Genomic DNA, 13,414 nt, shown 5'->3' with positions numbered 1-13,414 from the left:
TCTTTCCTTTTCAGAGGCACTCAGCACATTTAACATCATTTGTTTATGTTCATGGGTGGTTTTGAATTCATTGGTGGTTTTTAAAGTTTAAATTGAATTGACAAGAAGCCTTTCCTGTGAACATAGGGGGGAAATTCTTTTAACTATTATAAATGAGGAGTGCAGGGTAGTATTTCCAGAGACCCTTAGTATGAGTGTCTGTTTCTAGTTATGACTGTACAGCTGGTACTAGGAAGACCACTTCCTCATGTAACCAACTCTAAAGCTAGTCAAGATAGCTGAAGTGCGTGCTTTCAGATGTTGGACAACCACAAGCAGTAAAGGACTATGATCTCTGAAAGAAAGGTACCATGTGATTCTAATTACCATACCCTATGATTTGTATACCAAATAGGGCCCTTTGGGTATGTTTCAAAACCACTATCTAAAATAAATTTAAACTACAATTATAATAAAAAGAATTAAAAAAAAAAAAAAAGAAAGGTACCGTGTGAAGCGAGTTCCATACCTGCTCTGGCTTTCTGCCTGGAAACATTTTCTAGGTCGCAGGGCAAGCAGGTGGCGATCAAACCAGCACATGGTATCGCCGAGCCAAAGAAGGCAGAGACTGGAATTTGGGGGCTACTGAAAAATTGGCGAGATTTCTGATCAGCGTTGTGGGAAAGAAGAAAATTAGGCAGAGATAGGCGCTCTAGAAATTTGCCTTTTTCAGTCTCTGAATGCTACGCTGTGTATGCACAGGTCAAGAAGTAGTACCAGGCAGTGGCATACCAAGGAGGAAGCGATGGGGTGTGTCCACCTGAGGTGCAGTTTAAAGGAGCAGTAAAACAGGCTGACACTCATTCTGTGCCAGCAGTTCTAAACGGTGTCAGAGGTAAAATACAGCTACGTACCTGGGAGAGCCACTTCTTCCCTTGGTGTGCCCCAGCACAAGTCCTGGCAGGAAACAGCTGCTGGGGAATCGTGGGCTGAATTGAGATTTCAGAGGCCACCTGGTGTGGGAATAGGAGTTCTGACCAGCTAGAGCGGAAAGACCGATTGAACACATTGGGCATTCAAGTGACCCCAGAAAGCACACGGCTGAGGATGTTGTCTCTGAGAGCAGCTCAATAGAGATTCACTGCTCAAGAGTTTTATTTGGGGGCTGGTTATATAAACACCCTATGCCCACCACGTACCAAAACTGCATGCAGAGGGCAGTAGTGATCAGCATGAAGGTTATTGTTTGCACAGTTTTGGCACTGTGAGTCATTTTTGTCATTTAGGGAATGATGGGAACCCTCCCAAAATCTAAGGTCCCAGATTGCAGAGCAGAGCCAAACTTAATGCCGTTCCATTCTAAGGATAGCAGTTTCAGGCCTACTGTGTTAGCCGTTTTCTGCACAAGGCCCACTTATTCAGATGAACAGGAGAGAAGGCATAGATAAGGATTGATATGGAGGAAGATGAGCAAAAGTTTGGTCGTAGAACTGAGGATACTGTGTGGAGACAGAAGAAATTTTTTTAAATGCGACTAGAGGCCTGGTGCACGAAATTCGTGCACAGGGCGGGGGGAGGGTGTCCCTTAGCCCAGCCTGCATCCTCTTGCAATCCGGGACCCCTAGGAGGATGTTGGGCCTAAACTGGCAGTCGACATCCCTCTCGCAATCCGGGATGCTGCATGCACCAGTGACCATATTTTTCATACAGGTGAAAGGCATCTTGCTGTTGTATCGACAGCTACATTTTTTTGCCCTGACTATAAAAAGTAGCACATAGCATGATCCTTCTGAGGCAGTAGTACCCTTTTCCCATCTTATGGGTGGAAAAACTGAAGGAGAGAGAAGTTAAGTAATTGGCTTTGTCACACAGTTATAAGTGTCAGAATCAGGGCTGACCACCAAATGTGCAAGCCAGAGTCCATGCATGTCATCCTGTTTTTCAGTGTGAGAGCAGCCCTGTCAGGTTTTAATTTTTAAATCTAAGATACTGTTCCCAATGTATAGGGTAGGGTCCCTAGGCCTGGCCAGCAATCAGGGCCATCTGCTGGCACCCGCCTTGGCTGGCAGCCCTGCCCCCCACCACCTCTGGTCGCCTCCCTCTCGGGGGGCAGACGCTCAATGCAGGAGCTGCCCCTGGTCTGGGGCAGCTCCTGCATTGAGCGTCTGCCCCCGGTGAAAAATGCACATCACAGTGATGGGTCGTTCTGCTGGTCGTTCTGATGTTCGGTCAATTTGCATATTAGGGTTTTATTATATAGGCTACTTATTTAAGAAATAAAATATGTCAGTGAATACATGTTATGGAACATTGGTTTATTTTAAACCCAGGTGCATAATAGGGAAATGATTTGATGAGGTGTGTCAATATGATGTGGTAGCATATTGCTATGACAACCATAATTTTTCTAGCTTTTCTGTGGTATTTCTAATTTTTAATAAATGACCCCATAAAATCTAATATTGTGGTATGCACCAAATATAATTACAACTCTTACATCCAATATAACAAATAGTGAAACATGATTTGCTAGACCCAAGTTTTCTGATTTTGGTTCAGAAATTCAAAGCATGGCTATTAAAAATGTTTGACAGCTCTGACCAGTTTGGCTCAGTGGATAGAACGTCGGCCTGCAGACTGAAAGGTCCCAGGTTCGAGTCCGGTCAAGGGCATGTACCTTGGTTGTGGGCACATCCCCAGTAGGAGGTGTGCAGGAGGCAGCTGATCAGTGTTTCTCTCTCATCGATGTTTCTAACTCTCTATCCCTCTCCCTTCCTCTCTGTAAAAAAATCAATAAAGAAAAAAATATTTTTAAAAAAGGTTTGGCAGAACACAAAATAGTATGTACACACTAATTATATGAAAATGTGTTTCTATATCTTATGATAGGAGGTTAGATAAATAGTTTAAGCCTAAGCAACCTTTTGACTGTTTGACTGGTAGCTATGGCATGCACTAACCACCAGGGGGCAGACACTCAACACACAGGCATGGAAACATGGAACAGACTGATGAATCTTAGAGGGAAGGGAGAGGTGGGAGCGGGGGAAGAGATTAAGCAAAGATCTTATATGCATACTAGAGGCCCCGTGCACGAATTTGTGCACCAGTGGGGTCCCTCAGCCTTGCCTGCAGGGACCAGGCCAAAACCGGCAGTCCAACATCCCTCGAGGGGTCCCAGATTGCGAGAGGGCGCAGGCCAGGCTGAGGGATCCCACCGGTGCATGAATCCGTGCGCCAGGCCTCTAGTTTTTCTATGAAATTGCTCATATTTAGAAAGAAGTATTTAGTATTGCCTTTATGACACTGTTAATTATGTGTTGGTTATTTTTTTTTTTTAATAGGGTCAAGAATTTGCTCCAAAAAGTGTGGCAATAATTGGTCATTCTATGGGTGGCCTTGTTGCAAGGGCATTGCTTACACTGAAAAATTTTAAACAAGATCTGCTGAATCTTCTTATTACACAAGCCACCCCTCATGTGGCTCCTGTGATGCCTTTAGACCGGTTCATTACAGGTGAGTGCTGTTACGTAAACACGGACTGGCCTTTAGATGAACACGAATCCTTGCAGCTGCTCCCTTGAGAGAGCGCTACCGGTGCATCCATGTGGAAGCAGCTGTTGCAGATCACCTCCACCTCTGCCTCTCTATGGCTTTCAGCTTCGGCTCATCGTTGAAACTCTCTGTCGATGGCACCTTAACGTGATGGCAGGTCTGGTCGTCCCGGGCACGTAGGCTTCCGCTCAGTTATGCTTGAGGATGACTCCCTGGCTCTTGCAGTTTGTTTAGACTTCTGTGTTTTGTTAAGTTGCCAGGACTCTATTCAAAATAAGCTTATTTTTAAGTAAAATACTAGGAACGTCTTGTTTTTCAACAAAGAGTTCTGCTAACACTGCCTGTGGTGAGGTAGAATTGTGAATATTTATTGAACTCTTACTATGGTTTGGGTATTGTGTTAAAGACTTTACCTGATGTGTTATTATGTCACTTAATCCTTATAGTCCTTTGAGGTAGGACCATTGTTATCCCCATGTTTATGGATAGGAAAAAAAAAGTCCAAGATAAAGTTTTTTCCCAAAGTTACATGGCAAGAAAATAGTGGAGTTAGTACTTGACCCTGTTAAACTTGTTCCTGGCCCTGTGCTCTTAACTTTTATATGCTACTAGAGGCCTGGTGCACAGAATTCGTGCAAGGGGCTTGGCCCTCGCAGCCCTGGCTTCATCCAGAAGGTAGTTTGGCTGCCCAGTCTAATTAACATATTACACCTTTATTATTATAGAACATACTGCTTCTTAATTTAGATACCCTGCTATAATAGAAGAAATAAAATTATGGATAATGCTATAATGTTGCAGGGAATTTTAAATGAACAGTACAAGTTTATGCTTGCTGTCATGTAATCAAATAGTGTCAAAGGATAAGAATTAAATGCCTGTCTCACCTTTTTATTAAAGTCAACTAGTATCTTCACTGCTTGTTGCAATTTTATGAGAATAGAAGAAAATATTTAGAAAGAAATCATTCTTTTCCCGATCAGTAAATTTACTCCACTTCTTACCCTATAAAAATATGCATTATCTTAATTGTGGTAAAACTTTTATTTATAGTTCAGATGGCTTAGAAGTTCTGTTTAATATTAATATTATATATATAATGAATATAACAGTGTATCTTGTTGCAGAGAATGGCCACTAATTTTTAATGTGTCTTTTTTCCTACCAGATTTTTATATGACTGTAAACAACTATTGGATTCTAAATGCTAGACACATAAATTTAACCACGCTTTCTGTAGCTGGAGGATTCCGGGATTACCAAGTTCGTTCCGGACTGACTTTTCTACCAAAACTAAGCCATCATACCAGTGCCTTATCTGTTGTGGTAATCTTTTTTAAAGACTCTACTGAAATAGTGGCATGGTGAACACAGTGGGGCATGAATGGAGAAGTAACATGTTGCTGCTTGGAAATGACTGTTGGGTTGGCGTAGTGCTGCCATGGTGCTCGTGTGTGTGTCCGCGTGTGCGTGAGAGAGAGAGGGAGAGGGAGGGAGGGAGGGAGAGAGAGAGAGAGAGAGAGAGAGAGAGAGAGGCAGAGAAGATGAATGGATAAATATGACATGTTGGGAAGGCAGAGGCATGGATGCCTATGTCCACAGAAGCTAAAAGTGACCTTAGAGACTTTATGAAAAGAACACTTATTTATGAGAAATAATTGCATCTTGTTCAAAATAAGAGCCCGTGCATTGATGAGAGTTGTAAGTTTAAGGAAGTGGGGACTGATGTCCCAGGGCCTCTGTTATATGAGTGCTATGCTGTCTGCGGTGGTAGTGGAATAGTAAACATGTCACATACTCTGGATTGCTAAGCTTGAATGAAGTTTTACCCATTCTAAAATTAAAAAATTAGCTTTGACAGTGTAAACACAACCCTGATTAATTCATTTGCTGATTATTCTTCCCTGCTAGGACATCAAGTATATGGTCTTTAACTGGGACACGTAGCCTCTGTAAAGTGAGTTCAAGTTTCCTTTTAGGACTTAACATTATTTCTTGTATTTTTAAACCTTAAAGTCTTTAGTTAAGATCTTAACTTTTAAAACTATATATATATATATATATGGTATCTTCAACTAGAACTTAGTTTCTACAAACATCCATAGTTCCTTTTGCTTTGGAGGAGCTGGTGCTTTGTTTCATGGCTGTTCCCTTTGGAGATCCCCTTTGCACTACCTTAGATTGCTGTGCGTTCATGAAGCAGGATTTACTGAATGCCTGCCATACCTAGAACAGAAATCATTAAGCTCATCTGCTCTTACCCACCATGGTCTTATAACTGGAGTTGTGGTTTAGCCATAGTAGCTTTGGAACAAAATTGGTAAATCTCTCAAACCTCATTATTGGTACGAATCTTATTTCGATGTTGAATGTTTTGGGCAGATATTTGCTGGAATCCCTCAAAAGATTAAATGTCAACTCTGTAAAACACAGATGTAGTCGTCAGTCATATCATGTAGCTTATTTCCTGGGCTTGGTCAGGCCCATGGTGCTGTATTGATAGCACATCCGGCAGCTTATTTTTGAAAGAACTTTGGTCTTTTCAACTGTGTGTGTGTGTGTGTGTGTCCCCGTTTTCTAACCCATTTAATAATGTATTGTCTTCAAGGCAGCTTGTATTTCTGATGAAAATATTTTACCTCTTAGGGAGTTTTCTCAAAGCTGGTTTTTTTATTACTTGAGTTCGCTTTAGTTTTTTTTAGCTCCCAAATAGTCTAAGGTCTTTCACGTTTTAAAGTATGTTCACTTAAAAAAAATTATGAAGACATAACAGTGTTTTAATGATTATCTCAAGAACGGTTAAGTGACATTTACATCCACCGGGGCTAGAAAAATGACTGAAGTTTGAGAGCCCGTTGTATGTTTTTGGGAGTGCTAAGTGTTATCTACTGTGAGTTCTTACTCACCTGAGCACCTAGCATCATCCTAGAACTACAGTGAACTCTGGTTGTCTTAACGTGTTACATAAGCTGCCAGCAGTAATTCCTGAGTAAGATACCTAATGTTTTATTAGGTTCAACAAGTAAGCTATAGGTTCCTCCCACTTCAGAGCCTGATTGGAGGGTGTCAGAAAGCCTGCAAATAGTACATTTTTAGAAGCCTTTGCCCTTGTGTCTCTAATTAGTAAAAATTCAGCTAGTGAATTTTTCAATATAAGTAGGCCTGGACACCACTTGTGAGAGTCTGATTGGGTAGTTCTAATACTGTGATCAGAATATGTCTTTTGGAAAACCTCTCCAGGCTTAAGCATTTCTCAGGCACACTCTGATTAAGAAGTAACATCTTAGACTTTACCAAGTGATAATCTAGTCAGAGCTAAAATTACTAAAATATCTACTGTAATTTACCCATAAACTAGGATTTTTAAAGAATCATAAACTCGGCCTCTTGTTAGAGTAAAAAAGAAGCATTAAACTCAGAAAGGAAATCTGGGTGCTTTAATAATTTTTAAAGGATAATGTAAGTGTGACTAAGCAGTAATGACAGAATTATTTTATGCAGGAAATATCTTAATATTTTTGGATCATCTTTTACAAAGAATGCATCCTTTAAAAATGTCTGTGCATCATAACATAGTGAAGCTAATGCTACATGTTTCTAAATACAAGCTTGTAAGAATCTCGAGCCTTTTGGAGGATAAGGAAGGTGCTTTTCTTAAGTTTGATTTTTTGTTGGTTTCTTTCCTTTCAGAGCTCAGCCGTGCCTAAGACCTGGGTCTCCACAGATCACCTCTCCATTGTGTGGTATGTCGTGTGCCTTACTCTGCTGGCTTGTGGTGGTCCTCTTTTCTCAGCGGAGCATTGATTAGTTTGTTAACGTTCTTAGAGCTTTATTCATAGATTTGGGAGACAGGTTAATTTAGGGGCTTAGAACTCTAAACTTGGCTCTTGTCTCAGTGTGACCAGGGTTTCCTTGACAATTGAGGTCATCATCTCAGAACCAGTAGCATCAGTCTCAAATGAAACTAGCGTCAAATATCAAAATTTTAGTTTGTCCTATTTGGGCAGAATCAAAGGTACTTGTAGGACATCGGAGCTCTCGGCCAGTCACCAAACTCAGGGACTTGATGGATGAAGCATTGGTTATTCTAGAGTAGCACATAGAACACCAAGTTGGAATTAGATTTACCCTTCACATAATAAAGAAAGAGGTTAAATATAGATCAAGAAATACCTAGACCACGCATGTCAAACTCAAGGGCTAACACGGGCCAAATAAGGTGTAAGTGTATGTGGGCCGCAAAAAAACAAAAGCTTCAATTTTTATAGAAACGTAGGTTTATTTCGATAGAGACATACTGATTATAAAGGGCTGAAATAAATGAGTCATCATTAACATAAAATAATAGAAAATTTTAATGAAAATTAATATCTTTTCTTGAACATTAACTTACCAGACGCTGAATAACTGCACAAATTAATAAGCATAACACAAATAAACCTATTTTTCTTGTTATCCAAAAGCGAAATATTTCCTGTTGCGCACACCAAACAAGTCAGTACAAGACTATAGACGTGGCCATCAGCTGCTAGAATATTCGCTGTTAGTATTAGTGGAGAGAAATGGTGCGCCTGCATGTAAGGCGCGTAAGGGAAATGAATGCAACACAATCATAGTAATCAGTCATTAGCGGACGTTGTAGTTCGTTACTGGTAATTATGTATAACAGGATACTGTAAAAATCCTGTTAAAACGCTTCTCACATACCGTTACATTGGCTGGGCCGCAGAAATCTTCGTTGTGGGCCCCATGCTGAGTTTCACATGCTTGACCTAGTCCTAGACCCTAGGGTCTTATCTCTCTGTGTTTTGGCTTAAAGATCCCCTTTTTCACCTTCCTCCAGCTCTGTGGTCAGTGGCATCTGCAAGAACCAGCCAGTGCAGGCGTGTGAACATGGGTAGAGGACACCTATAGCTGTGCAGACAAGGAAACGTAGGGGAGATGGAGGGACCCAAACAGGTCTACTGTCAGACATCCAGGAAGATTTAATTTGCTTCATTTTTATTGTTTCAACTTTAAGATATGTAATTGGTAATAATGATTTCTTAAATAATTTTAGCATTTACAGCACTAAAGGAACCACATCTATTTGATTAAATAATGGAATTATGTGTGTTTGTATCAAAAGCATATTTTTAAAGTTTCCTTTGTAACACATCTTATTCTTCAGGTGTAAACAGTTGCAGTTGGCTACAACTCGAGCATTCTTTGATCTGATTGATGCTGACACTAAACAAGTATGTATTCTTAAACTAACAATGATTTCAGTAAAGTGAGAGCTTGGTTGCAGCAGTGGTGAAATTAATACATTTTATACTTTGATGCAACTAGAAGCCTACACCTTATGATGACTTATAATGACTTTCAAAATGGGAATACCTCTATTTTTATCTGATAATACTTTGACCACTAATAATAATTAATAGAATGCAATGGAGGAAAAAGAGGGTGGGAGAGGTAGAAGAGGGTGAGGGGGATAAATTGTGATGGAAGGAGACTTGACTTTAGGTGGTGAGCACACAATACTATATGCAGAAGATGTATTGTAGAATTGTACACTTGAAACATATGTCATCTTTAACCAATCCCCCCCCCAAGTAAATTCAATAAAAGTTTTTAAAGAATGCAATGAAAATGAAAAATGACAGATTCCTTAAATCTTCCCCCAGTTCTTCTCCTTTACTGTTTAAATTTTTATATATAGTCTTTTAGCTATAATTAAGGGAAATACTTATTACTAGCTATTTTGTCATTTTTAGTAATGTATTATAGATCTCATGATCTATCCTATTAGACATTTTTGTTTAACTTTTTTTGGAAAGCATCTTTACCTTTCTGATAGGATCCAAAGATCTACAGTTGAATAAATCAAATCTTGTGTTCCGTTAAATTCTAAGATGAGAAAACTCTAATACTAGTGCGTAATAAATTATAATTCTGTAAGGATAAGTATATTATAGACACATTTTAAGGACAAATGAGAAGTTTTTGATAACTAATAATGCTAAGAATCAAAATATTATGAAACAGTTCTGTTTCACAAACTCATTATATATAATGGACTGGACTACATGTTAGACACTAAAATGTTAGGATATGATTGCTAATCAGAAAGCATGTAATCTAGGAGAAAAAGCAGGGAAACTAGAACTCACGCCATAATCATCCCCAAACATGAGGTCCCCAGGAATCAGAATTAGTGCCATTTTTGATGGTCATCAGCATAAACATCAGAACTGAAAACGTGAGTGGATGGATCTTCTAGAGGGAGAATAAGGATGGGAGAGATGACTTAACTGAAATTTTGGTTGGAAGACCTGTGGCTTTCATTGATTGCAGTCAGATGTGGCTGCTTTAAAAAAACAAAACTAATTTTGTATCAGACTGAATTGATTGACGTATAGAGTTTGCATCAATGAAGTTAAATTCCACTTTGCTCCACGCTAGTCATACAATTCCGAGAGAATTATATTCTATTTTGTACATCCTATTTTAAGGAGGAACATTAACAAACTTGAGTTTATCCAGGGAAGGAAGGCAGGCAGAGTGGACAGGGATCTGAAGCAGTTCTGTGAAAGACACTTGATGTTTTTGAAGTTGTTTAATCTGTAGAAGAAATGTTTTATTTGGATGAGGGACATCACAGCCTTTAATTTTCTGAAGGACTGTCCCCCAACCTAATGTATCAGAGCACCAAGGAGTCAGATACTTGCTCTGAACAGGGCAGGACATGCTCCTGGTAAGAATTGTTGCAACTGGAATGTAATATTTGGAAAAGGACTGAGGTAGAAATGTTAAAGCAAACACCGGGTGCCTTCTTAGGGACTGAGCAGATGTAGTAGACCTGGGTCCTCGCCGTCATTTCTTCATCATCCGGTCACTGTGTGGTTGCTGAGAAAATCACTTCCCTGTCGGGCCTCAGGGCCCTAGCTGGAGAATTGAATAGCAGTGGATTCCAGAGGAATTTTATACCCCAATCCATTTTCTTCAGGGGAGGGGCCCATCTAAAGTTGCCGACATTTTATCGTGCTGGGATTTAAAACAACAGGAAAAATCCTATTGTCTGCTTGCATTTTCGTTTCATGAAACATAGGATGTTTTGACTTAGGGGGAGTCGGTAGAACAGAGTGGAAGGGATTCCCAAGGGAGAACAGTTGTATTTTCTGTAGTGACCACTTGATTTCTGTGTTGTGAGATGGCGCTGGTCTGCATTGGGAAGCTAGTGGGTTGGGTTCACTGGACTGGAGGACCCCTGGCGTTCCCTTCCGGTTCTGTACTTGTTAATGTGTTTTATCCTCGTCTGTTGTTGGAGAGCAGGATTGCATAATGGTTAGAAGCGTGGGCTCTGGGCCAGACGGCCTGGGCTGGGTTTGAGCACTGGTCCAAGCTCTCCTCGGGAGCGTGACCTTGCGCCGTTCCTTTATTTCCCTGTGCTTTCACTGCCTCACATTTAAAATACAGATAAGGTTATCGTCTCCTAGAGCGCTAACGTGTTAAGCACGTAGAACAGGAAGTAAGTGATTGTTGGCTCTTAGCATTGTTACTGTAAGCAAAGTGTTATTGAATTATTACCAGGATATGAAAGGGTACAGAATGCATCCATGTTCTCTCTAGATCACTCAAAACCCCAAGAAGAAATTGTCGGTTTTGAATCACCACTTTATAAGACACCCAGCAAAACACTTCGAGGAAAAACCAGCAATAATTTCCGACTTAACAGGTTAGTGGTTTTAATATTTTTAAATTTTAGGTAGAGCTTTAATTATGATTCTTAGGTAAATTTGTTATTAGCAGACAAAATCTTTGAAACTATGATACTTCAGGTACTGTAATCCTGTTATATTTTATTCATGTCTCTAAGATGGTTTCTTAAGAGGTTGTTGGTTAGGGAAGGGAAAAAGTAGAAAAGCAATTTATAAGATGTGGCTGGTAAAAAAAAAATAAAAAATGTTGTCCTGAAAAATAGCATAACAAGTAGAAAATGTTTAAAGATAAAGTTCAGTGTCTCTGGTCTCCTGACAATCCCATAAAATAAATGCTGTGCTTAGTTTCTCAGTATCAGTCATTCTTTGTCGACCTTCTTTTGGATTAACAGGCATATCTTTAGCTGGTAAATTTTGCTTTTATATGTACTACCTGTCATACCGTACTTAATTATTTGTCTTGTTTGGGAAATGAAATATTGACTTTCTTTGGTTGATACTTCCTTAGAGTTAAAGACACCAAGTCGATTTGAAGTGCTTTATTTGACATGAATGCTAGTTAGTAATGAGCACATAGGGACTATCTCACTAGATTTTCTGATTTAAAATAGCCAATCTTCAGGAAACCACTTTTTCAAAAACTGCTGATTGAGAAATATTTCACCAGTACTTAATAAAAAGAAATTATTTAATATAAAAAACAAGCTAAACAAATGAATCTCCTTTCCCTTAGTGACGCCGCTGTGGGTTCCAGTAAAAGTGTCAAAGTGGACCTACGTGGCTTACAATGTAAGTATACCGCCAGGGGTTTTTCCTTTACTTAAAATAAGTTTAGTAGTTACCTTTAGCTGCTAACGTCTCTTTAGAAAAGATAACCACGTATCATTTTGCCACCGTAAAACAGTTTAAGTAATAATTTTTAATTAATAAGTATCTAATTGGTGTGCAGTTTTTCAGTTTTATAACTGTCACATTTTTAAATTATTTTTATTTTCAATTTGTTTAAATCAGGATACAAACAAGGTCCACATATGGTAATACTTATTGATATATCTCTTATTCTTTTAATCTCTCATACTTACTTCACCACCTTTTCTTCCTCTTGCAATTTATTTGTTGAAAAAAGCAAGTCCTTTGTCCTAGTTTGATGCAGTTTCACAGTCTTGGTCTTCTGATCGCCTTGCTGTAGTGTCATTCAGCATGTTCCTTTGCCTTCTCTTTTCCTGGGACTTAGTAGTTGGGTCTAGATGCTCGATCGGACTCAAGTGTTTGTTTTGTGAGACTGTCTGACTTTTTTTATATATTAGCAGCTACTAGTATTGAGGAATAATGCCTACTCTCAGTTCATGTAGAGCAGGGGTGGGCAAACTTTTTGACTCGAGGGCCACAATGGGTTCTTAAACTGGACCGGAGGGCCAGAACAGAAGCATGGATGGAGTGTTTGTGTGAACTAATATAAATTCAAAGTAAACATCATTACATAAAAGGGTACGGTCTTTTTTTTTTTTAGTTTTATTCATTTCAAATGGGCCGGATCTGGCCCGCGGGCCATAGTTTGCCCACGGCTGATGTAGAGGGATGCAAAAATGATGATACTCCAATTTGATTATTTCTTCTTCATTTATTAATTGGAATACTATATAGAAAAACTCATCTAGTACATTTATCAAAAACGGAACACGTCGTAAAGGAAAAAATGTCAATCACGTAGACCTTTGGATCTTATATTTACTCGTTTTCAGAATAGTGAGCTGGTTCACAGACAGTGACTGAAAGAGGTTTTGGGGTTTTTTCCTCCCCTAATATTGTTACAAACTCATGTATTTAAGCATAAACTAAAATATTAAAATTGTTCTATCTTTGACCAGTGCAGCCATTTCAAGTTCGGTTCTAGAATCTTTCCATATAGCTGCTCTTTATTTGCCGTTGGTAGTTTTCTCATAATCTATCTGGTATGAGAAGACATTGCAGCTCGTTTTGTATATCCCCTGCCCCAGACCTTGAATCAGCTTTTTTCACGAAGGAAGTCTCCCAATATTTGGGAAATGGCACCTAAAATTCGTAATTAGGGCAGTAGCAATAACTTATGGCTAGTGGGTTAGCATTTCTAGGCTTTTCAGTGGACAGAGCTAAGAAAGGTATTTCAGCTTCATCATAAGGCCAAAAACCGAACCAAA

At 39.4% G+C, this 13,414-nt stretch overlaps 1 protein-coding gene across 3 annotated transcripts in view; it reads left to right on the top strand.

The window, feature by feature from the left end:
• The window catches only part of PGAP1 (post-GPI attachment to proteins inositol deacylase 1), a 54,623-nt gene that overhangs the window by 8,129 nt on the left and 33,080 nt on the right, over positions 1 to 13,414 (top strand). For 2 of the 3 annotated variants that reach the window (XM_059702642.1, XM_059702643.1), the window contains 6 exons: positions 3,324 to 3,495; positions 4,703 to 4,860; positions 7,225 to 7,277; positions 8,705 to 8,771; positions 11,149 to 11,254; positions 11,971 to 12,026. In XM_059702642.1, coding sequence (XP_059558625.1) covers positions 3,324 to 3,495; positions 4,703 to 4,860; positions 7,225 to 7,277; positions 8,705 to 8,771; positions 11,149 to 11,254; positions 11,971 to 12,026 — 612 coding nt within the window. Of the gene's footprint in view, positions 1 to 3,323; positions 3,496 to 3,531; positions 3,661 to 4,699; positions 4,861 to 7,224; positions 7,278 to 8,704; positions 8,772 to 11,148; positions 11,255 to 11,970; positions 12,027 to 13,414 lie in introns of those variants that run through there. The other variant, XM_059702645.1, reaches the window with a different exon arrangement.

This window comes from Myotis daubentonii, chromosome 7 (genome assembly GCF_963259705.1).
Source record: "Myotis daubentonii chromosome 7, mMyoDau2.1, whole genome shotgun sequence".
NCBI lineage: Eukaryota > Metazoa > Chordata > Mammalia > Chiroptera > Vespertilionidae > Myotis > Myotis daubentonii.
The sequence above is the reverse complement of the archived record's forward strand: the minus strand, read 5'-3'. Positions and strand labels throughout refer to the sequence as shown.